Source organism: Ascaphus truei, chromosome 13 (genome assembly GCF_040206685.1).
Source record: "Ascaphus truei isolate aAscTru1 chromosome 13, aAscTru1.hap1, whole genome shotgun sequence".
NCBI lineage: Eukaryota > Metazoa > Chordata > Amphibia > Anura > Ascaphidae > Ascaphus > Ascaphus truei.
The window spans coordinates 45,804,888-45,830,090 of NC_134495.1; the positions used below are offsets into that span (position 1 = coordinate 45,804,888).

At 44.7% G+C, this 25,203-nt stretch overlaps 1 protein-coding gene across 1 annotated transcript in view; it reads right to left on the reverse strand.

Annotated features, from left to right (window-relative positions):
• The window catches only part of LOC142465290 (uncharacterized), a 65,143-nt gene that overhangs the window by 35,194 nt on the left and 4,746 nt on the right, over positions 1-25,203 (reverse strand). The window contains exon 2 of the mRNA XM_075569313.1: positions 19,218-19,432. Coding sequence (XP_075425428.1) covers positions 19,218-19,340 — 123 coding nt within the window. The 5' untranslated portion in view covers positions 19,341-19,432. The remainder of the gene's footprint in view (positions 1-19,217; positions 19,433-25,203) is intronic.

A 25,203-nucleotide genomic window follows, 5' to 3' on the forward strand; every position in this document is an offset into this window, starting at 1 on the left:
TATTTTCACACAGTGCTCTTTGTTATTTTTCTAGAAAACTCAATGTTACTGAAATAAGTATAGGAATGTTTTCACAAACGAGATAAAAAAATGATACATGTTTTTCCCACATTCGCCTATCACTAACCACAAAAGTTAAACCAATTAAAAGGACACATCCAATTGGCGTTTGAAATAAGGAGTAAAAGTAGTTACTTTTGTTGACCTTGAAAACGAAACACAGGAATTTGTTAGCCATTGAGCAGAATCATTTTGATGAGCAAAGAAGACAGAACTGCACACATCTTTTGTGCTACTCTGACATGGCTGATGAATTCGTTAACAATATGAATCCCCTTTTAGGGTATAAGTACATGGTTTCAGAAGCAATTTTAAACAGTCGCGGACACAAAGCAAGCACACGCCAAATCTATGATTTGATTCGAGCTAAATATCCTTATTACCAAGACCGTAGGCATGCGCGGAATTTTAATTCCTCAATAAGATTCACTTTATCAACTAATGACTTTTTTGAACGTGTGCAGGATAAGCTAGAACACACCTATGGTTTCTGGAAGATTGCAAAGGAAAAGCATTTTACCCTGAAAGAGGGCACATATATTGTTGTGAAAGGCATATTTATTCCTAATGCCAATAGCAATGGATCCGCTACTACTGTTCCGTGTGAATCGATACCTGCTGCAATATCTGCACCCTCCATTCCTGAAACCCACATTGTACAACAACAAAAGTACTATGATTATGTACCAAGCCTTTCAGCTGAAAATGCATTGGAATGGGAACCAGAAGAAATGAACCTACCTCCCGACCAATTGTTTGAAGAAAGCAGTGGCGATTCCTATGAGCGCTTCATGGAGGAGATGTGTGTCATACTGGATTCAGCGGGTGGGTCAAGCGTGGATGAAAATGCCTTGCATTTCTGGAGCGACCAGTTGCAGCCAGACGAAGAGTTAATTCTAGAAGAATGGTAAATATAACAACCGTTATGCGTTGACTGTGCGTTTAAATGTTTTTTTTTTTTTTTTTTTAACCACCATTTTCCCTTTCAATGCGTGGATACAGCGTAACATTGCAGACTGCATAACATGTAGCGATCACAAAGAAATTGTTGCCGAATACAATATAGTATAACCTGAAAGAGTAGTACACATTGCTGACGGAATAAATATACGTACTTTCCTATCCCTTTAACCATATTAGCAACATTTTAACATAACTCTAACACATACCTGTTTTGTTATCATGCAACATTTAAAAGCGGGTCCACCACGTATGACGTGGGACCCTTGTCATGGCCCAAGGCGTCCTTAAAAAGGATTACGGATGTAAGTCCCGCCCCCAAGCGACGTGCGCGCCTCAAAGCCTATTGGCTGTGTTGTTTTGTTATAGTTACGGTAACTGCACTGTGTCATACACTGGGGCCGTTCACTGGGCGTTAGCCGAATGTTAATTGAGTGGGAGGAGTGTTAGCGTGCGTTTCACGCTGGTTTAACATGACGTCACACGTATTGCATTTGCGCATTGTGTTATCGGCCGTCCTTTCTGTCCAAACACGTCTGTTTAAAAAGAATACAGATGTACTCGTTTAGAACGAATGTAGTTTCGTATTCATTGTATTTGAAATAAAGATTTTATGTTTAATGGTATTTTCAAGATGTATTGAACGCACAACGTACGCTTTGTTTTGCGCATGCGCTAACAGTTAGTGCAGCCAAGCGTGAAGTGCGTGCGCACACTAAGATGTGCGCGCACATTTTTCAGTATACAGGCAACGTTCACATCATATACATAGTTATGCCTGCTACAAATTTAAATAAACATTACATACTGATGTACACTTGTACTTCTAACATATGAGTGACGTGTGTATGTACACAATCATATAGAGCTGTGTAATGCGTTGTCACGGATACATATATAGTAAGGTGCCATATTTGACCATCATGTGTTTGCTGTATTTCAGAGATGTCGGGGAAGATACAATCGGATCAATGTATGATTTCAGAAGAGTCTACCTTTATATGAGATGATTGTGAGGAGGAGCCACCGACTACTATACTACATATGGAACTAATTTTATATTGCTTGCAGCGCTTATTAACAAACAATTAAAAATGTGATACCCTTATGCCTATATTGCATAAGCACTTAATTAACATAATGATGTTGCAAAATAGTGCCTCATGAATTTTTATTGAGTGTTCTTTAATGACTACTATCATTTTATGGCATGGTGTGTTTTATATATAACAACCATTCCCACTCTGCTAACACATTTGTGAATTCTATTGTGTAATGGAACGTATGACTGTCGAAACTATGTAACAATAATAATAATAATAATAATTATAATATGAGCATGTTCATGTATAGCGCTGCTAGTTGTACACAGCGCTTTACAGACACATTTTTCAGGCTGAGGTCCCTGGCCCCTGGAACTTACAATTAATTTTTTGCCGCCTGAGGCACAGGGAGATAAAGTGACTTGCCCAAGGTCACAAGGAGCCAACACCGGGAATTGAACCAGACTCCCCTGCTTCAAAATCTCTGTGCCAGTGTGTGTCTTTACTCACTGAGCCACTCCTTCTCCCAATGTAAAGGACACTTACAACCAACTAGCCATTTCTTGTTAAAAATCTCTTGTTACATGGGTATGTTGATAAAATGGTTTGGGACTGTAGCAAATAATGTTATTGGCCAGATGTTGTGGTCCCCTACAATGCATGATGTTCTGATTATGACATCAACATCATGTAATGAAGTACGTTTCTGTGTATATTTCATTAACCTAACTAACTATAGTTTACTGTGTTTATTAAACGTTCTAAAAATACATAGTATAGTCAATATGATGATATAAGCTACCATAATAAAGCTGGTGTTATCATTTGTCGGTGTTATACATGGATCCTACACAAATTGATACAGACACAAACAGTTGTCTTACAAAGTGTGTCTATGCTAATGTGCACGTGATTGACGTTACAATTGTGAGAATACTTGATAATTATCATCATGATAATGATGAAGTGACGTGATTTATATTGCAAAAATATTACCAACATTGTCATATTGGTAAATTATAAATGCTAAATGACAGTAACATTAGCGACAAATTTGTCTTCTCTGTTAACAGTTTAACACTTGGTACATGTAGGACACATCCACACACGTGTGACTTATACATACACATGTCACAAATTTAAATTAATGTTGACTATTAATTCCTAGCATTACAAAACACCAACATTGCTAAATATAAGATGTAGTACGCATTGTTGTGATTGCAGGCATTCATGCATGGAGTTTTATGATCAGTCAATTTCATCCGTGATGAATGATCTCCCGTAAGTAAAGAAATAACTACAGTTATCCCCTTGTCTCCAAACACCTCTATATTACATTAATGGAATTTATAAGGAAACATACATAAAATGTGATGAAATGTGAGTAATCATTTTCTAATACAATGCACATGAAAGCTCAAGAGTAGCTAAATGGATATACATGATACAGAAAGTACATGTATGTTACATTTGTGTTAAAACCAATATGTTGGGTTTTTACTTCAAATAATTATAGGAAGATTGAGGTAGGCACATCTTATGAGAGATGTCAGCAAATATACATACCATGATCAGTCATACTGGAGATATACCTATAATGCAAAGGAACAATATATAAATTGCAAACATTGACATGCCATCTTCAGTACCGTAAACAACACAGCAAAGTGTGTATTTGGTGTTAAATGTGCAACACCATGTATATTTCATGACATTCAAAATGTAAATCAGGCTGGTGTACACATCATATGGATGTACATGTTACACTGCAACAATAACATTGTATGTAAGCATACTACACTGGCGACACACTTTATTCTAGCTCGGCTAGTCCCAGGAATTCGGGTATACCCGGGTGTATTGAGGTTTGTGACTGTTTTCTGCCCGAGTACATTGGGTTATTTTCCAGGCAGGGATTGAAGCATTTTATTCCCACTGGCTGCAATACTGCACAGTATATATATATATATACTGCATTACAATTCATGAATTTATGCCATCTGGTAGACATGCGAAGCATTGCAGCCTATTAAATCCTAATCATTATCATTTAACAGATCAGCCACCTATCAGCCAGGCATGAACCCAGGCTGGGAAGGCAAACGCAACGGGGCTTGTCAGAGGTGAGGAGCGGCGCATTCCAGGTATCTGCCAGGTACATACTGGGTATTTGCTCGAATAAAGTGTGTCGGTGCAGTAGAAGCATGAATGAGTATGGGCATAATATGTGTATTGTGTTAGCATAAGGAACAACACAATGCTAAAATATTAGTGCTTTGTTACCCCAGTTTTATTCACATACACACAACTAAAGTACAATTGAAGAGGGATTATATAACCTGTGCAACAATAACATACCGGTGCCACATCCCTTTGTGCACACAGCAGAGAGAAGAAAGGTGTGCAACCCATATTCATCTGTGTCCTACCAGAAGGGTATATAAAAAAACATTATTGTTAAGATAACATAATGTAAGTATAAAAGTAGAACTTGGAACATATATGTTTTTACTTACAAGAAAAAAATGAATTGATGAGATTCTGGCGTGTCTGGCCACCACTGGCTGTTTGTTCATTTTCAGCAGCTACATGGGTGGGATGCTCGTCTACCACAGGCTCAGCTAGGTCTGACTGTACATTGTGCCTCAGTGCAACATTGTGCAAAATGCAACAGGCAAGGATAATATCAGACACTTTTTGAGGCTTGTATAGAAGAGCCCCACCAGTTCTGTCCAGACACCTAAATCTGGTCTTGAGTAGGCCAAATGTCCTCTCTATAACAGATCTTGTAGATATATGGGCTGCATTGTACCTGTCCTCTGCTTCAGTTTGAGGGTTTAGCACCGGAGTCAAGAGCCACGGCCTAATTCCGTATCCTGAGTCACCTATAATGAATGGAGCACACATAAGCTGACATTAGTGATCAAATTGTACAATGCCAACATTCCTAAATAAAAATGTGTTTTGTGTTAGAACATGTAAATGTGTACTCACCCAGCAGCCAACCATGTTCAAAATGTCCCTCTTCGAACGCATGGAAGACTGAAGAGTTCCTCAGGATGGAGGAATCGTGACTGGAACCAGGGAATTTGGGTACCACATGCATTATCCTCATCGTCGCATCACATACCACCTGTACATTGAGTGAATGGTAGTGCTTACGATTGCGGTACACATGCTCACTCTGACTAGGTGCAATCAAAGCAACATGTGTGCAATCGATTGCACCCAGCACACATGGTATCCCTGCTATATTATAAAAGCCAGTCCTGACTTCCAGCCACTCTGTCGCCTCTGTAGGAAAATGAATATAATTCCTAGCGCGTCTATTGAGTGCATAGAGAAACTGGGTCAAGGCCCGCGAGAATGTAGATTGCGAGACCCCGCCCACTATGCCCACAGTTGTCTGGTATGACGCGGAAGCAAGATAATGTAATGAGCACAGCATTTTAACAAGCCCAGGGACTGCACGACCTCTGGCTGTGAAAAAATCTAAATCTCCCCTTATCTCCTGATAAAGAGATAAGATTGCTGCTGAACTCAAACGATAGCGACTTACAATCTCCTCCTCACTCATCCCATCTAACAGGGTTCTCTCCCTGTACAGACGCGGACGAGGCACAACTTGTCTCCTCTGTCTTCTCCTCTGATCTCCTGTCCCTCTCCCTGTCTCTGTCGTATCCGCGTGACTGTCCCTGTCACTGTCACTGTCCCTCGGTGTGTCCCTCCCTTGCCCTATATGATTGTCTTCATCATCAAGCATGTCATAGAAAAGAATGTTCCTCCGTCTCCTAAACAATCTCAACATTTTGAAATGAGTAGCTGTGAATGATCAGGTAATGGGCGTCCTTTAAATAGGTATGTGATGATGTCAGGTGACATAGTAAAATGCAAGGTGTTACATTAACATAATAAAGTACTTCTGTGGCAAGCTGTGTGCAGTTCTTGTTATAAGTATTTGTTGTGTGTATTCTGCAGGGAATGATGATATTTGGCAATGATGTGACGTGAACCTTTGTAGAAACATTGCTTGCAAATAAATAGTTGCATGTGCAATGCATGTAACACTTGTGAACGCAACAGTCAGTCATGTAATTAGGCAAAAAGGCTGAGATTGACGTGGGAAAAGTTTTGTGTAACATGTGTAATTAGGCATGTTATTGTGACATGTTGACAACAATGAATAGTCGTGTGCATATGCATGCATTTCTGTAAGGAGGATAGTTGGTATAGAATGAGTTAACAAGGTGTCCCAATGCTGAATTACTGTACATGTGTGTATAAGTTAGGTTGAAGTGCTTGTAATGCTACGGTTACAATGTAAACATGCAATGTGATTGATCGTCCAATAAGTGACGTCATGAAAATAGGGAGGACCAAACGTAGATGTAAACATGAGAATTTAGATGTACATGTACGTTTAAAGATGCGTGAAACATTACAAGCATTGTGTAATGTAAAGGAACATGAATATACTGTGTATGTGTGACATGTGTGACATGTGTAACATCATGTAAATAATTGTCGCTCAGTTCAATAAAATGTGTGATATGATGTGAGGTTCTCCTTTAAGAGTTGAGTATAGTATTTTCCCTTGGCACATCATCACATGATGAGTAATGTGACCCGCAAATGCTGCAAACATGTAAAAGTATAATGTTATGCAAATAATACACGTCAGCTGTGACACAATGCAGGGAATGCCCCCACACTGTAATGCAAATGACGTTTGTATTGTGAGCAATGAAACGTAAACAGTACTATACTGTTATACGTCCCCGCTCCATTGACTCCATTGATGTACAGAAGTTTTTTTTTTCTAAGTGCCGTTGCGGCAGCCTTAGCGATCGTTCTCCCCTCCAAACTGCCAACTTTAGTTGGCGGGAGAAATTGGCCATAACATCTCAATTTCGTAGTGCCGATCAGGCCCGATAAGCTGTTTTTTTTTGTTGAATCCAGCCGATTTAAAAAAGTGGCGATCAGTGGCGAAAACAGGCTTATCGGCAGCCGACTGGCCATAACAAAATAATCGGCTCCGAAACATGGCGATATCAAGCACTTATCGGCGCTTACTGAATCTCAAACCCAATTTTGGCTATAAAATGGCGATAATTCCCTTATCAACGCTTACTGCATGAGGCCCTATGTTGGTTTGTCAGTAGGGATTGGTCGTGGACTATTTCTACCATCCCCCTCTATACAATTTGGTTTTACTATATATGTGTAATTAAAAGGTTTTTAATTGTATCAACCATATCACCCAGGTATGAATGAACCCAGCTAGCTTCAACTCAGCCCTCTTTCCAAAACACAAGTCCTGTATATTTTCTTCACTTTATTTAGGGAAAGCAGCAATAAAGACAGGCACTTGTTGATGAGATGTTTGTGTTGGAATAATGTCTCTCAGTGGGTGATTTGTAGTAAGGGCAGGTGAAAAGGATGAGGCCCTGCCAGTAGAGCAATAACAGAAGGTACTCACTCAGCCAGTGTTGAAGGTGGAAAAGGAAGTGTGAGTGTATTCTGGGTAGCAAGATAGCCTGGGGACAGACCATCTGTCAGCAAGGCAGAGGGGGAGAAAGCAGACTAGCCCATTCTGAGAGAGAGGCTGAGGTTGCAGCAGGTCCCCGAGCTCTCGTAACTTCGAGTAGTCTTTAGTTGTGATCTTGGGAAAGCTGTCGACTCTTTTGAAGAGCGAATCCTCGACTGCTTCGGGACTACCGTAGCACTCTTCTAGCCTTTCCCATACTAGGTCAAGACCGACTTGGGGGTGGTTCGCGTTTGCCGACCGAAGTCTCTTCGCGTGCTCCCTGGATTCGTTTCCCAGCCATTTGGATAGCAGGTTGAGCTCTTCCCTTGCTGAGAAGCCCAGGCTGTTGATTGTGTCCTTGAACGTGAACTTCCACGTTCGGTAGTTCTCAGGACGGTCATCAAAGATGGTGAGTCCTATTTGCACCAGGTCACGCCGGATCATGTACTTGGCTATGTCTGTCAGGCCTGAGGCATCGGCGTGTTGGTCACGTTCTGAGGTAGTTGCTGGGAGGGTCCATGCGGTCGCCTCTTCCTTGGCGTGGACGCGTGATGACTGCTGGTCAGTGTGAGGGGCTGTGTTCTCCCCTGTGGGTGTACCTGGATTGCAAGCCTGTTGTGGTGCATCCGTGTGCGCGCTGGCGTGTGGATCACTGTTGCGGCTGTGGCTATCCCAGGCAGCATGTACCATTGAAGGAGCAGCGTCTTCTCCTCGTGGATCTAGCAAGTCTTCGGTGTCTGTTGAGTCACTCCCTCCGTGTTGAGATGGTGCGCTGGTGTTTATGCTGAAGAGGCTCCTTACGTAGTCTTCAGTGCGTTGGACTGGATCCTCTGAGGCTAACCGTCTGTACAGTTGCTCCCCGCCGTCCTGTCGCGCAGCTGCTTCTAGGACTTCGGCTTGGGCTATAGCGGCAGCAGCTTCCCTTTCTTGATTTAGGGCCTCTAGGTTAACGTCCACCTCTGTCTTTTTCCGTGCAGCGGTGTCAGTGGCTGCAGCGGCGGTGTCAGCAGCGGTGGCAGTGGCTGCAGCGGCAGTGGCTGCAGCGGCGGTGGTAGCGGCTGTCTGCTCCTCCTCTTCTATGCGGGCCCTTTCTAGTTTCATGGCTGCCTCTTTCTGAGCGTATGCGGCCCTGGCACGTGCGGCCTCTGCGGTGGCTCGCGCCTTGGTGGCGTTGGCGCTTGCGCTAGACACGTGACATTGTGCTGACCTTGACGAGTGTCTGGATGTGCTGGAGCGCTGTGATGCTGTTTCCAGCAAAAAGGTCTTTTCTCCTACTCTCGGCCTCCGTGATAGGGGACCGCACGTGGCTGTCACGCGTTAGGTCAATGTTACTCTGTAGGTCTCTTTCTTGCAGGCTTTTGCTGGTGTTGGCCCTGGTCAGGTAAGTAATGTATGTCTCTGACAGCTCTTGGTAACACAAGTGATAAGTCCTTAATTGCGTTATTGCCTGCTCGAGCTGTTGCGCATAGTTGCCAACGCTAGTAGCATTGCGTATTCCCAGTATGGTTATTTCCCAGGCCTTCTCTAATTTAGCGCGGTGCGCTTCAACGTCAGTTTCATATTTTTCGCGGGCCTTTTGTGTCAGCGTGAGTGTCCGTTTAGGCCTTGCGTCTGCCTGCGCCTTTTGCAGTTGCGCAGCGGTCTCTGTGTCTGAGTGGTCACTCTCCTGCGTGATGTCTGGTGAGGATCTGAGTTCTGCCATGCTGTAGGTGTGTGTAGGCCTTTAGCCAGTCCATGTGGCGTGCGGTCTGTTACCTGTCAGCGATGGGCAACTGTCTCAGATGATGCCGAGCGGTGTCCTGCAGCGTTCAGCGTAGGGGTAGCTGTACTCACAGGTGTCCGGTGGCTCTGATCCGTGTCCTGACGGGTGTCCGGTGGCGTGGCGCTAGCCGTGAGGATGTGCGCAGGGGTAGGTGAGATGGTAGCTCTTCACTATGGAGCTGTGCAGAGAGTGGGCTCAAAGATAGAAAAGAGCAATCAAAGTTCTGTGTCTATGACGCAACGGACATCTCATGGCAGTCCCTATGCACTACCTGATGTGCCCCATTCTTTGGGAGTGTGCGTCATATTGCCGCGACTGTTCGCAGCTGCCGGCTAATGAGGCCGCAACCCATTGGATTAGAGGTACTAAAGGTGGGTAAAAATAGGTAGTTACTTCATCCTTGTGTTACCTTGATAAAGTACTCCTGTACGAAACGCGTAGGTGCGTTCTATTTGTCCTAATTTTTCCCTGTATGTGTTAGCTAGCACCAATACAGATTTGAATTTTATACTACTGCGGAGTGGCTTGGTTTGTTCTTCCTGCTTGACATTGCAGGACGTCTGGAGCTGTGCTCTATCTGCACCCACTGCTTTCCTGTGTGTATTGCAGTCTGACTGCAGTGCTGCTGCCTTTGTGTGAGCTGCAGGCTGTGAGCAGTGTAAGCTGTTTGCTGTGTCCAGAGACTGCTCTGTGATAGCATAAGGTTTAGAGTAGCAGCTATTGTATGTATATCTCCAAGACACACGGTCTTCCTTTTCACTATTCTGGATCCAGGGTCATGTCTGGAGGTATGAATGAACCCAGCTAGCTTCAACTCAGCCCTCTTTCCAAAACACAAGTCCTGTATATTTTCTTCACTTTATTTAGGGAAAGCAGCAATAAAGATAGGCACTTGTGGATGAGATGTTTGTGTTGGAATAATGTCTCTCTGTGGGTGATTTGTAGTAAGGGCAGGTGAAAAGGATGAGGCCCTGCCAGTAGAGCAATTACAGAAGGTACTCACTCAGTCAGTATTGAAGGTGGAAAAGGAAGTGTGAGTGTATTCTGGGTAGCAAGATAGCCTGGGGACAGACCATCTGTCAGCAAGGCAGAGGGGGAGAAAGCAGACTAGCCCATTCTGAGAGAAAGGCTGAGGTTGCTGTAGCAACTCCCTGGCATAATGCAGAGACAGGGATCGCAACACTGTGTCTAACACACAGGCACTGTGTGTGTACAGAGCAAAATACATGCAGCTGGAATGAGAACAAGACAAGCAGAAGCTGCAAAGGAAAGGGGGGGGGGGGGGTGAAACAGAGATGTGGTTCTTGTTCCATGACATGTTTGGTTACCCCTGATCTGTAATAAGGGTTCATGAAGAGTCAGCTCCTGAGCCCAGGGTTTGTACATGCATAATCTGTAATGTGCGGTAATAACGTATTTTGTGTGTTTTTACCTTTCCAGGAGTGCCAATAAGCAGAGACTGCTGTGGTATGAGTTTCAAGGGGGGGTTTGTGGAGAAAGTATTGTCAGAATGTGCCTAGCAGGGTCCAGAGTTGCTGGCTCCCCTAAAAATTTACCTAGGATTCAGGTCTGTTTCCTGGATACATGTTGGCACATTGTCCCAGCAATATCTCTTTGAAAACGCTTTTGCGACTCACCACTAGGGGTTCCCTGCTTCAGCACAGACCAGAAAGGTAAAAGGGGCATAGGGATGTTAGGTGTCCCTGAAACAGTCAAGGGGTCCCTAGGTTAATGAAGATACCCAGTAAAAGCCCAGGTCACCCAGAACCGGTATAGGGTTCCCTGCTTCAGCACAGACCAGAAATGTACAATGATGCACAGGGATGAAAAGGGTTCCTGTAGCTGCGGGGATCCCTAGGTAACATAGGGGTACCCTAGTTAGTGCCAGGTAGCCCAGAACCAGTATTGGGTTCATGGGTATCCCCACCATAGATAAGGTTGTGGGGGGACTCTGAATCCAGCTAAGTTATATAGTGTGTGGGGCATATATGCTGATAGATAAAAAATACCCTTTTCTATTCTATTCCCCATACCCAGAGATTGGAGATGTATTAACGGTTTATTTTATTAATACATGGAATGTAATGGAATATAGTGTTGTGCACTGTAAGTTAGTGGGCTTTCAGAACCGATGTCCCAGAGACTGCCGGGGCTAGGTGCCATTAAGTCTGTGAGACATCTGAGTTCAAAGTAGCCAGAGGATGTCAGAGGTGTTGTGGTGCTGAGTGGATGGGGCAGGGTGGAGTACTGGGTCAGGAGAACAGAGACCCCCTGGAGGGGACCCTCTGGTCTACTAGACTCAGTGGCGCCTGCCTAGCGGGAGGCAATGGTCTGGCTAAGGAAAAGATAGCGATCGTAAGCACATTTCCTATTGGCTAGAACATATGTCCCGCAAACAGGGCAACCCGAGACAGGCATATACTCTGACATCATTAGCCAGACGAGCCCTGCTCTGATTGGCTGCTGAGAAATTTCTCATGCTTCTGAAAAGGGCTGTCGGTTTTTGAGAATGAAACTCAGAAGTATTATAAACCCCTGCACCAATCAGATTTTCAGTTCTCCAAATTCTAAGATTCTAAATGTCCAGTCTTCAGCAAGAAAGAGGGTGGGCGGCCCTTTCACAAGTGCTGCTTCAGCACAATCTGCTGGAATCTTTTCTAAGTCTAGTTTTTTACCCAAGTAAGTGTGTCTTTGTGCCTGTAGTTTGTGTTCCACTGTGTGTATGCCTATTTTAAGTGAATAAACTACAATTTATTTCATTATCTTGTTTTGTTCAATGCATGATCCTGGTAAAATTCTTGATGCTATGCAAGCTAACCTTTACTCTATATAGGTCTGCGGATGTTGGGACCTGGTGGTTTCTGCTAGAACAGTAAACATTATGCAGCCTTGGATGCACAGATGTCAGATATGGGAAGTGGCAACTATCTCAACCGTCACATATCTTTGAGGGGAAGAACATCTATTTCCGAGAATTGGTGGGGTTTAATACAGTATCTACTGAGAGCGACTGCGCAACCAGCTTCTTGCACACATCTAACATACTTCATTCACTCAAAATGTCGGAACAGACAAAATGGCTGCTGTGTTCAAAATGACTGACTTGTGATCCTTTCCTTGTGGCTGACACACACACACACCTGGGTGACCCCACAACTCCCATAAATCCAATGTTCACACTGGAAAAAAAGGTGTAAATTGCCTGGTCTCCCGTGACAGGCCTTATTTACTGGTGGTAGCGTGTGGGATCATTGAGCTTTATGTTTTAAAATCCTGTGGGGTCTTCTAACATAAAGAGAAACTCGTAGATTGCGAGCTCTCTAAACAAGTAGTGACTTACACACGTTACACAAAGCAGAAAAAACGCAGGTTCTCTCTATCACTTAGTTTTGTGCCACCAGGCGTAAAAATGGACAGGCAATCAGGCCGGAATAGGTCCTGGAACCATCTCAGGATTGTCGCCCAGTGTGAGAGCTATGGACTACCGACCGATGGTCAGGCAAAGACAGTGCTGAGAAGAATCTTGAGAACCATGAAGCAGGTATAGCTTCACCTGAGGCGGTTACAGTCTCACATGCAGTTGCAGGAGCCACTAGCCCAGCAAGGGTCCCAGAGGTTAATCCAGCCCTGGTGGAAGTGGGGGCAGAAGAGGGGGAAAAGGCCAGTGATGAAGACGGAGATGGTGAGCATGATCCAGGGAGTGTAGACGTGGTAACCCAGGTGGCTAGCGGTCTCCCTGCTACAGGGCTTATCTCTCTCCTCATCAACTGGGGAGAGGGGATAACCTTTGAGCAAAAGCTACAGCTACTTGCAGCATATCAAGGTGTGGCGTTCCCAAGACCCTGGTGGAATACTGACAAACCATCTCTGCCAAATGGCATGAAGAGGATCAACGGATTTTTAAAGATTTTCGAAGATCAGTGTCGCCGGTTCCGTATACCAGAACGGGACTGGGTTTAGCCGTTGTCGCCGCTATTGACTGTGGTAGCCCTGGAGACCTTCCAGGCAATCCCGTCATCGGACATCATCAACTACCAGACTGTAAGGACTTGATTGTTATGCCAGTATGCCCTCACTCCAGAGGTATACAGTGGCGTGTTCAGGTCTGACGACAAGACAGCAAGGAGGCTTTCATGCATTTTGTTTCAAGGACAAATTTGCAGAGAACTCAGTGGGTGGAGGGATGTGATGCTACAAAATATCACAGTGTTCAGGACTTGATCTTTAAAGAACAGTTTTTACAGCAGTGCCCACCTGAGTTGCGAGATTGGGTTTTGGACAGAAAACCAAAAACATGTCTGGATGCCGCCACCCTGGCTGATGAATACATCACCCACCATGGAGCCAGTCTGGCTCGGGAATCCAAGGGAGCCGAGTTAAATTCCAGTGTCGCCCAGGGTAAGCCCACAGCACCTGCAGGGGAGAATACCTCCCAGTCTGCAGAGCTGAGGCATGGAAGGCGGTGTTATCAGTGTAACAGGACTGGACATCTCAGATAAGATTGTCTGGACCAGGACAAGTCTGATAAACCCCATCAGGGCCAAAGTTCTCAAGCTGCGTGGTCAGTCACCACCATGCGACTGACACCCACAGAGGAGCAGAGTGTAGCCATCCAGCTAGCCCAGCAAGGGGACTCAGGCGGAGGTATCTACACCTGCAGCCAGTGGAACCGCAGTGGAGACGGGGGGCATCAGATTTCAACTGTCGGGTTCCAATCCAATGATGTCCGGTGAACACAGTTTAGTGCGGGCACAGCACTTGTCCAGGTAGGGGAGCCTTTAGTACACCTGTCTATTGAAGCTGTCACCATCGCCCTGCATTTGGGACCACCAGATCATGCAGTTCCTGAGGAGTCCAGTAACCCCAGTCCGGGGCAACGCTTCCCAGCGCCAGGATGGACATCTTGTGAGAGGCTGTATCCCCAGGTGAAGCAGATGGCAGCAATGCAGCAGCTTTGGACCCAGATGCAGCTAGCAGCAGCAAAAAGGTTTTATTTTGCACCCAGGGGTCCTAGACAGTCGGTCTGGGAGTCCCCTGCAATAAGGTACTCCTGGGCAGCCTGATAGGGTCTAGCCCAGGCACCGGTACCCATTGTCAGGGTTGCTGGTGAAAGTACAGGGAGAGTATGCTCGTGTGACACCGGTCACAAAGAGCCGCAGTTGCCATGGCACCGGTGCCCACCAAGGTGGTCTAGACTCCTCTATATTTGGAGACCCCACACGCAGAGGACCTCGGAGGGATCAGGCAGATACGCCAGACTATGCCTGACCAATACACCTATGTATGTCTTTTTCCCCACTGTGACTTGTGTTCAGATGGAGTGACATGTAGGGAACTATTGGAGTGCAGTGATGTTTACCGGGAGGTGGTGCGGGCAGATGTGGATCTGCTTGTGGACACGGGTATGGGTTCAGACTAGGTCTCAGCCCAAGGAGCTCCGGTTAAGGCAGATGCAGCAAGGGACCAGGTAGGGGTTCCTTGCAGGTATAGGGCAGGAAGCTCCCCAGCTCACAGCGCCCCACTGGGAGTGGAAGTGAGAGGTATCAGGGAGACAGAGGGTCCCTATTAGGGATAAGCCTGGGAGGACACAGTGGACTGATTGCCCAGTAGACCCAGGCGGTCAGCAGCCCCTCCATCAGACTGAAAACAGTGTCGTGATGGGGAGGGAAAGGTTAGACAGGGATGTCAGAGACAGGCAGCAGTCCACTAGGGATTTAGTGACTGGCTACCGTGCTCCGACGGACCCCCTCACTAAGGTGACTCAGGTGTCTCTCCCACAGACTGACTACAGGGTAGTGAGGGAGGGGGAATAGTTAGATATGGAGATCAGGGACGCTCAGCAGTACTACAGTGACTGGTTACCATGTCCTGACAGACTCCTTGACTAAGATGACCAACCAGAGGGCATTGTTGCTGGCAGCCTGGTCCCAAGAAGATGGACCGGCAATACAAACCTTGTAGCCATCAGGTAGTGAGAGAAAGCAGACAGCGCGGTGGTGATATCATCGGGGGAGGAGACCGATCTGAGTCGCGGCCGCAAGGAGGAGTGAGGTGTGTGGATCCAACCCAAGCTGCCAGCACTGTGCTCCTTACATTCACGCTGCGGACGGCACATTGAAATCACGCGTCAAGACCAAATACTTTGTGTGTAAACTTCTATGGTCTTGCATTTTTTAAATAAATGTTATCTCTGGTACCACACTGTGTATTTTATTCATTCTATGGGTACTGTAATTCGTAGACTTCATTGAGAATCCGTAGTTCATCGCTTCATCATAAAGATAAAAGACACAACCCTCTGCATGTTTACTTCTTACCTGTTGTAAGTAGCCATCTGGAAAGTGCAGTGATCGGTGTTTTAACAAGTTACTGCGCAATGGCCTGTTTTTTCTTCTATCTTTGAGGAGGCAACGTGGGACCAGAATTTTCAAGTTAGAGACTGTACCCATTGTCCTGACCAAAAACTGTTATTTTTGGACTATTTTCGAGACGAAGACTATTTGTTACTCGTTTTTCTTATTGCTGTTATTCAAGTCATTGGGTAGACTTGCTTCTAGTTCTGGCTGCCATTCTAATCTGTAATCAATTGTTGCAATTAGGATTTCACTTAACCCTTTTTGAGCAAAACACACATTTTTGGTATCACTATTTACACGTAATCCTATTATTTAGTAGGTGATGTGTTCATTATTTTAGCACTTTATCAAGTCACCATTCACATATATTCTTTATCACCACACAGGTTTTTTTTAGGTGGAGCGCTTTATTCTATGTTAGTCTTTGAGTGTTTGTTATATAGGCTCAGAAAGCCACCTGATATGATGACTGTCCTGGAGCCTCCATCTTGAGGGGGGGGGGGGGGTGACGGTAAGGGGGTAACCAGGCTTTCAAATAAAGGTTTAAGCCTGTTTGGTTACCCTTGATCCGTAATAAGGGCTTAAGAAGAGTCAGCTCCTGAGCCCAAGTATTGTACATGCATAATCTGTAATGTGCGGTAATAAAGTATTTTATGTGTTTTTACCTTTCCAGGAGAGCCAGAAAGCAGAGATTGCTGTGGTATGAGTTTCAAGGGGGGGTTTGCAGAGAAAGTGTTGCCAGAATGTGTCCAGGAATCAGGTCTGATTCCTGGATACATTAAGGCACATTGTCCCGGCACTATCTCCCTTTGAAAACGCTTTAGTGACTCACCACCTGGGGTTCCCTGCTTCAGCACAGACCAGAAAGTTAAAATGAGACACAGGGATGAAAAGTGTTCCTGTAGCTGCGGGGATCCCAGGTAACAGAGGGATACCCCAGATAGTGCCAGGTAGCCAAGAACCAGTATTGGGTTCATCTGTATCCTCAACCATAGAAACGGTTGTAGGGGGACTCTCAGAATCCAGCTAAGTTCTATAGTGTGTGGGGCATATAGGCTAATAGATTGCCTGTAGTTTGTGTTCCACTGTGTGTATGCCTATTTTAAGTGAATAAACTATAATTTATTTCATTATCTTGTTTTGCTCAATGCATGATCCTGGTAAAAAGGTGTAAATTCCCTGGTCTCCCATGACAGACAGTAATAAATACCAGAACAAGAGATAACAGTTGATATGTCTCATGTTCCTGCAGATTTGTTGCTTTGCAGTAAGAGGGACACATCTCTTGTTAACAGCTCTATACTCAATCTATTGAGTGCCCTCCCCACCAATTCTATCTATTGTATCACTGACACGTCTGCACCAAACTCACTGAGACCCTGTCACGGGAGACCAGGTACTTTTAACACCATTTATACATTACCGGGATCATTCATTAGGCAAAACAAGGTAGTAAAAACAAATTGTGTTTATTTTGGTAAACCCACATACAACACGAAGAGATGCACAAGAACCAGACAAAAATACACTTAATGGGAGTCTGGGGGAAAAATCTAGGCTTTCCAAGCTGCAAAACGAAGCTGGTTGCTCTTTCATTTGCAATAGAGCAACTTTGAAAAGCCTTAGCTTCATCGACACAAGTCTCTGGATGGTCTAGTTCTGTGCCTCGGCCATCTCCTTACATACACTCTGCTAAGCTATCCTTAGCAGGGAAGTAGGAAAGGTGACCAATCAGAGCATGGGGACCCTATCCACCTATCCAAAAGTAACAGGGGCTCATCTCTTGGCTGACGTCAGAGGAAGCGGCTTGTCAAGCTGGCTCTGGATGCCCCGTGGGCGGGACATATGAATCAACCAAAAGGAAACGTGCCGACATTCTGCCGCTTCCCATGGTCAACCCATTGCTACCTTCGGGCCAGGCTCCACTAAGTCTGGCAGACCAGAGGATCCTCCCCGCTGGGGGTCTCTGTTCTCTGAACTCCGTACTCCACCCTGCCCCATTCACTTAGCACCCCGACACCTCTCAACATCCCATCTCCTCTTTGAACTACGGACTCTATGCAGACTTGCTGGCACCTTAAGCAGATGCCCTGGCGGACTGCATAGAGTCTTATAATAAATGTATAAAGTACAAAAAACATATTTTAATGAATGGGGGATCTTGGGCAGACTCATGACTGTAAGACATAGGACTCAGATATCGGGGCTTGAAAACCAGGAGTTTGGGGGACATGGGGCAGCCCCAGTGCAATTCCACTTGCATACCGGCAAATCATGCCTGCTCGCTGGGTAGAATTAATTTTCTACCGGTAACTCCCCGAGCTCCTGCAAACAAAATAATGTCATCCCTACCCAAATATCCCACCTAAAACTTACACACAGAAAGTTCCATGAGTCTGGGGTAAAGAGACAATGGAAAGTGGAAAAGCAGGAGGCACTTTAACTTTGCATGTGCAGATACCTGGCCCTTGGTTTATAGTGCTGGGTAGCAGCCAGGAAGCCACGGGACCCAACGGCAACCAGAGGGTTTAACCTTTATTGTACAGCCTGGTTACCCTTGCCCGTCACACTCCCCTGTGCCTTATATGAGCACAAATATCATGGATTGTACAAGCATCACATTACATATACTTTTTAATTATTACAGGACTTCTGACACTGTGGATATTACAAAAAAATGTAGCACAGACACAAAACATCCAGATTTCTAGGGCCCAGGACTAAAGTTTTGACTGGGGCCACGCCCATCCTCTCCCCCCCCCCCCCCCTCGAGTCCCGCTCCCATGTCGGAGGCGTTGCAAACACCACTTAATTACCCACCTCTCACTCAATCCCGCTCCCTCAATCCCCCCTCACTATCCTTCCTCATTCCTGGCCACACACAGACACACACACTTTCTTCACCCCTCCCCCACACACAATCCTCTACCGATACCCATATAATTCACCCATCCCCACAATACCTCTTCCCTTGCTGGTGGTCTGAGGTCTCTCAAATGTCAGGCCGCTCTCCTGCTAGTGAGCGCCAGAAGCTGAGCCCACCCGGAAGACGAGTCCAGCTTCTGGCGTACACCAGTGAAAGCGAGAGAGGCCCGGCGCAGGAAGGAGAAGCAGCCAGCAGCATCTGGGGAGAGCCAAAGGCTGTGGGGGGCTCAGAAGCCAGATGCCTGACTTCCAGCACCAATGTCAGCCCCCACCCATGTCAGCAGCCCTGAGCACAGACACAAAACACAAACACACACACACAATCACTGGGTCAATCTCCCCGGTCAAAATACATCCTTCCATCTGAGTCTGTGCTCTCCTGCTGCCCAATCTTGTCCTTATGTGGTCCTGGACTCTCCAAATGACCAAACATCTTGCCTGCCCTTGTGTTCTTGCTTTCTCTCATTACGTGTCCCTGGATATTGCTTCTCCAGTACCTCCCATACTAACGCTCTGCAGGTCCCTGTTGTAGTGAGGGAGATAAGAGTGGTGTCATTATAACTTTCCCCAGCAGCCCTCACCTCTCCAGTCAGCAGGTAGATAATCTCCAGGGTGTGATTCAAGATCCTCTCAGTCATCTGCTTCATGTCCGTGTTCATCATCAGTGAGTTAGTCAGATGGTCCAAGAATGGGCTGTGGTTCATTTAGAAGTATTTCACCGCGTGGTGACCTCTGCAGTTTGTGATATATAGTGTACTTGTCCTTCACAGTAATATGAGAGGAGAGATATGTGACCCTGCAGTGACAGAAAAGGATACAATAAAATGAGTGTCATTCTGCATCTCACCCTGCAGTGGGAGGGACAGATGTGAGGGGACTGTGGGTCCTTTATATCTTTGTCAATTTATGAGCAAATAAAAAGTAGCAGTAATGTTGGTTGCCAAATGAAAACGTAGTGGTACCTCAGTACGCGTATGTAAATGTATACATATCGGTGTGTGTATTATATATAAAACTTTTTTGGTTAATAAACTCAAGAATTATATTGTGAAATTCTGCGGAACTGCAACTCTTTCTAATAGCGTGTCTGAGATCAGATGCATTGTAAGGAACCCCAGCCCTCTCTAATAGCGTGTCTGAGATCAGATGCATTGTAAGGAACCCCAACCCTCTCTAATAGCGCTCCTGAGATCAGATGCATTGAAAGGAACCCCAGACCTCTCTAATAGCGTGTCTGAGATCAGATGCTTTGTAAGGAACCCCAGACCTCTCTAATAGCGCGTCTGAGATCAGATGCATTGTAAGGAACCCCAGCCCTCTCTAATAGCGTGTCTGAGATCAGATGCATTGTAAGGAACCCCAGCCCTCTCTAATAGCTTGTATAAGATCAGATGCTTATCTTCTTCACTAAAAACCATTTTGTAACTATGCACTTGATGAGGTCATCATGCCATCACCAATTCCATGACGAAAAATAAATGAGTCACGTTTCATCTGAACAGGGTACTTCTTCAATAAGTGGAGTTTATTCACACAGTGATCGACGTTTCGGTCCCCATTGGGACCTTTCGCTGATCGCGTAAATAAACAGTACTTATTGAAAACGTCCAAGTGTGCTGGATCTGTGTGTGTGTGTGTGTATATATGTGTGTATGTATGTGTATATGTGTATGTGTAGATATAGCCCACGCTCTTTGGGGGCCCGCTCTCTAGGTTGAAAAATGCTTATCTTTGCAGCTGCGCATGCGCGCCCAGCACTTGTCTACCACGCATGCGCGATTGACACTTGCAGGCCGCTCGTGCGCAATCGGAGCTTACCGGTCACGCGTGTGTACGAGCAGCCGGCAAGGGTTGGTCGTGCATGCACAGTAGGCAAGGGTTGGTAGCGCATGTGCGGCCAAACACAATAGAATTTTTTTGCCCGGGAGCCTGCGCATGTCTTGCTAATGTATGTATGTATGTATGTATGTATGTATGTATGTACACACACACACGTATATACATAAATGTTCACTTGCTTTCACAATTCACATTTTGTTTGCACCTCAGTCTGGGGAGAAGGTGTTTACGGTATGATGGCTGTGATAATACTGCACCGACACACTTTATTCGAGCAAATACCCAGCATGTACCTGGCAGATACCTGGAATGCGCCGCTCCTCACCTCTGACAAGCCCCGTTGCGTTTGCCTTCCCAGCCTGGGTTCATGCCTGGCTGACGGGCGGCTGATCTGTTAAATGATAATGATTAGGATTTAATAGGCTGCAATGCTTCGCGTGTCTACCAGATGGCATAAATTCATGAATTGTAATGCAGTATATATATATATACTGTGCAGTATTGCAGCCAGCGGGAACAAAATGCTTCAATCCCTGCCTGGAAAATACCTCAATGCACTCGGGCAGAAAACAGTCACAAACCTCAATACACCCGGGTATACCCGAATTCGTGGGACTAGCCGAGATCGAATAAAGTGTGTCGCCAGTGTAGTAACAGGTCTTGCGCAGTGGGATACAGCCGCTGTTGGGCTGTCAGGTAGCATACACCTTCTCCCCAGACTAGGAGGTAGTATTGCTGGTATCTACAATCGCTGACTGCAGTCCTCACTTTGGAGGATATATAGCAATTTGACACTGCCACACATTTGGACCGACAGTAGGGGTCTATACTGAACTAGCGATCCGCTATTACTGGCATTGTTCCAGATTTTTATTTAGTGAGCACTTAAGGACAAACTAGGGGCTCAACACTGAGACTATTTGGAGAGCTGTATACAGGATTATATTATTATCCTATGACTACAGTTTATAGCTCCCATAGATAGCCCCACCCTCTTTGGCTCCCTTTTTATTCATCTCATTGCACTATTTATTTTATTACTTTTTGAATAAAGATAATTTTAAAATCTACACATATTACATATGATATCCGAGTGCTAATCTAAACTGAGTTCTCTCTCTCTTCTGGTATATTCATTACACAATTCTCAGTACAGCACCGTATCTACACTACTATTTACTAACCATACAGCTGAGCAGGGGTTCACACCATTTTTCCTTCCCCCTTCCCCTCCCTAACCGTGGTATATATCCAAAGCGAAAGTTAGAACATGAAATAATTCTTTATATTCTAAGATTTACAGAGAAAAACAGATTAATCTCAGTTGCATAAGTATACAGCCCCTTTGCTCCTGGAGCACTGAATCACCTCAGCTGCAACTGAATTTTTGAAAGGTCACAACATTTGTGACACAGTTTCAGCCTGTGTGTAATCAAAGTGTTTTAATTCGTAGATAATGTCCATCAGGTATATAAAGACTTTCAAGCTACAACTCATATATTGATCCATCAAAGCAACGGTGAAAGCAAAGGAGCTTTCGAAACAAGTCAGGAATTAAGGGGATAGAGAGGCACAGAGTAGGAGAGCGGTGCAAGAAAATTCCAAAGGCGCCGATTATCCCTCAGCACAGTGAAGTCCATCATTAAGAAGTGGAAGGTGCATCATACCACCCAGATCAGGTTGCCCTCCCAAACTGAGGCGCAGGGCAAGCAGGAAACTGGTTCGGGATGTCACTGAAACCAACAATGGCATTGAGAGATCTGAAAAGTTCTGTGTTTGAGATTGGAGTCAGTGTTCACACATCATGCCAAAAAAGAAGCCATTACTCAAAAAGACTCATCTTACACCACATATGGAGTTTGCGAAAAAGCATATAGATGATAATGCAGATATGTGGTTAAAAGTTTTGTTGTCAGACGAGACAAAAATTCAATTTTTTGTTCTAAATTCCAAGCTTTATGTCTAGCGCAAGCACAACACTGCACATTACCCAGTCAACCCCATCCCAACTGTCAAGCCTGGTGGTGGCAACATCTTGTTATGGGAGTGCTTCTCTTCAGCAGGGACTGGGAGGCTTGTCAGGATAGAGGGAGAATGGATGGTGCAAAGTATAGGCAAATCCAAGAGCAAAACCAGTTTCATCAGCCAAGACTGAAACCGAGGAGAAAATTCACATTTTCTGCAGGACAATGACCAGAAGCACAAAGCCAATGCCACACTGGAGGGGTTGATCAAGATGGTAATTAGAGTTCTTGAGTGGCCCAGGCAAAATCCTGACCTGAATCAAATCGAATATTTATGCTGAGACTTGGAGATTGCCGCCCATCGACAATACCCAACACTTATCAGAACTGGATCAAATTTCCCGTGAAAAATTGGCGAAAATGTCACAATGCTACTGTGCTAGTAGAGACTCATAGAAGTAGTTGCTGCAAAAGGTCCTTCTACAAAGTACTGACTTAAGGGGCTGAATACTTATGCATTCAAATCATTATATTTTGTACATTTCCTTTGCTGACATTTAACCTCCTCCTCACATAAACTGCAGCAGTGTTCCAATGAATTATTACAGCTTTATATAAAAAAAAAAAAAAAAAGTTTGAAAAAACTATGCATACATTATTTGTAATTCAACAGCATGTGACATTATTGGCAGGGGGTGAATACTTCTGCAAACCAGTGATTTTGAAAAAAATAATAATAATTGTATATATATATATATATATATATATATACAGACCTGCCTAAGACATGCAGATGAGCATACAGTTGTATTTACATTTGTATATATATATATATATATATATATATATATATATATATATATATATATATACACACACACACACAAACACACAGTGGTCGACAAATCACCAAAAAATCTACTCGCCACCTAGTACCACACGTGTGCTGCTTGGGCCAATAGGAGCTCGCCATGATGTTAAATCCACTCGCCCGGGGCGTGCAAATGTATAGGTTTGTCGAACACTGTATATATATATATATACACATATATATATATATATATATATATATATACACACACATACACACATATACACAAATCATGAATATCTGGCACTCCTGTAGTGATATAATGACCTGGTGCTTATGTCACAAAAAATAAAGCATATATTACCAGCAAAGGTAAGGAGACAACAGCACTCAGAAGGTATAAGCACTTATAAACTGTATTAAAGAAACTTGCACAAATATCCAATGTTTCGGTCCGCTGAACAGGACCTTCCTCAGGGAGGGTTATATATACACACACACACACACACACACACACAGCTGAACCCCGTTATAAAGCAGTCCTCGGGGTCCACCCGATATGACTGCATTATAACCGGGATCGCAATTTTAAAAAAATGGCCGCCGAGACCAGGGATTCCGCGTCCACCGGAGGGGGGAGAGCTGGGATAACTCTCCCAGCTCTCCCTGAAGCCAGTGTCACAGCGGCAGCTCCCCTCCCCCCCCCCCAGGCAGCACTTGCCCGCAGCAGGAGCAGCTGATCTGTGTGCTGTGCAGAGAAGCTATGAGTCTGCGAGAGGGGGCGGGGGGGGAAGACGAGCACACGGAGTCAGGAGAAGCCATGATGTCAGCAGCTCCTGTGAGTGTCTGGCCAGGAACCAGCTCCCTTCTCTCCTCCCCCCCATTGGAGGTACAGGGAGGGAGGTGTGTGTGTATATACATACATACATATATATATACAGTGTTCGACAAACCTATACATTTGCTCGCCCCGGGCGAGTGGATTTAACCCCCGGGCGAGTAAATATTGGCCCAAGCAGCACACGTTTGGTACTAGGTGGCGAGTAGATTTTTTTGTGTGGCGAGTAGATTTTTTAGTGATTTGTCAACCACTGTATATATATATATACACATATTTTTTGAGAAAAAGGGATGACCCCGCATCCATAAGACAAGTTAAGGCAACTACAAAATCGACACGGTAAATCTAGATATAATAATCTGTCGGTGGTGCTATAAGGGCATATAATATTGCAAGAGAGAGAAAGAGCCCAAAAAAAAGCACTCTAGTTAGTACAAAATCACAAAATTTTATTGAAAGTTGTCACAGAACATAAAATTAAAATTAAAGCACAGAAAATTAAAACAAGGCATGGATCCCCTATGTAAAGCAAAACTTGTTATATCCTCTAACCAGAGGGTCCCCAAAGGGACAGTACAAAAGTCTAAATAGACAAAATGAATGCTCAAAAGTACCTGACAAGGTGGAAACAGTAAGGCTTACAAGTTTTGCTTTACATAGGGGATCCATGCCTTGTTTTAATTTTCTGTGCTTTAATTTTATGTTCTGTGACAACTTTCAATAAAATTTTGTGATTTTGTACTGCCAGGCAAACTAGAGTGCTTTTTTTTGGGCTCTTTCTCTCTCTTGCAATATATACACATATGTATATATACATGTAGAGGTATCAGTACCGTGTTAGCCGAGCTTCAATAATCAAAAAATAAATAGATGATACCGTTCTGTGGCTAACGAAATGCTTTTATTTGTGCGAGCTTTCAAGATACACTGATCTCTTCTTCCGGAAATGTTACAATGAATGAAGCAAGCAAAAGGTATACTTCACAACAGTGTCTCTTGGAATGTTATCTGTGCTGGTCCTTCCCCCGGTGTGGATGTGTTTTATGGCTGGAGGTGTCAAAAGGTTCCTGAAAGCAAGTGATGTAAGAGTGTGTGTGTGTGTATCTGTTGTT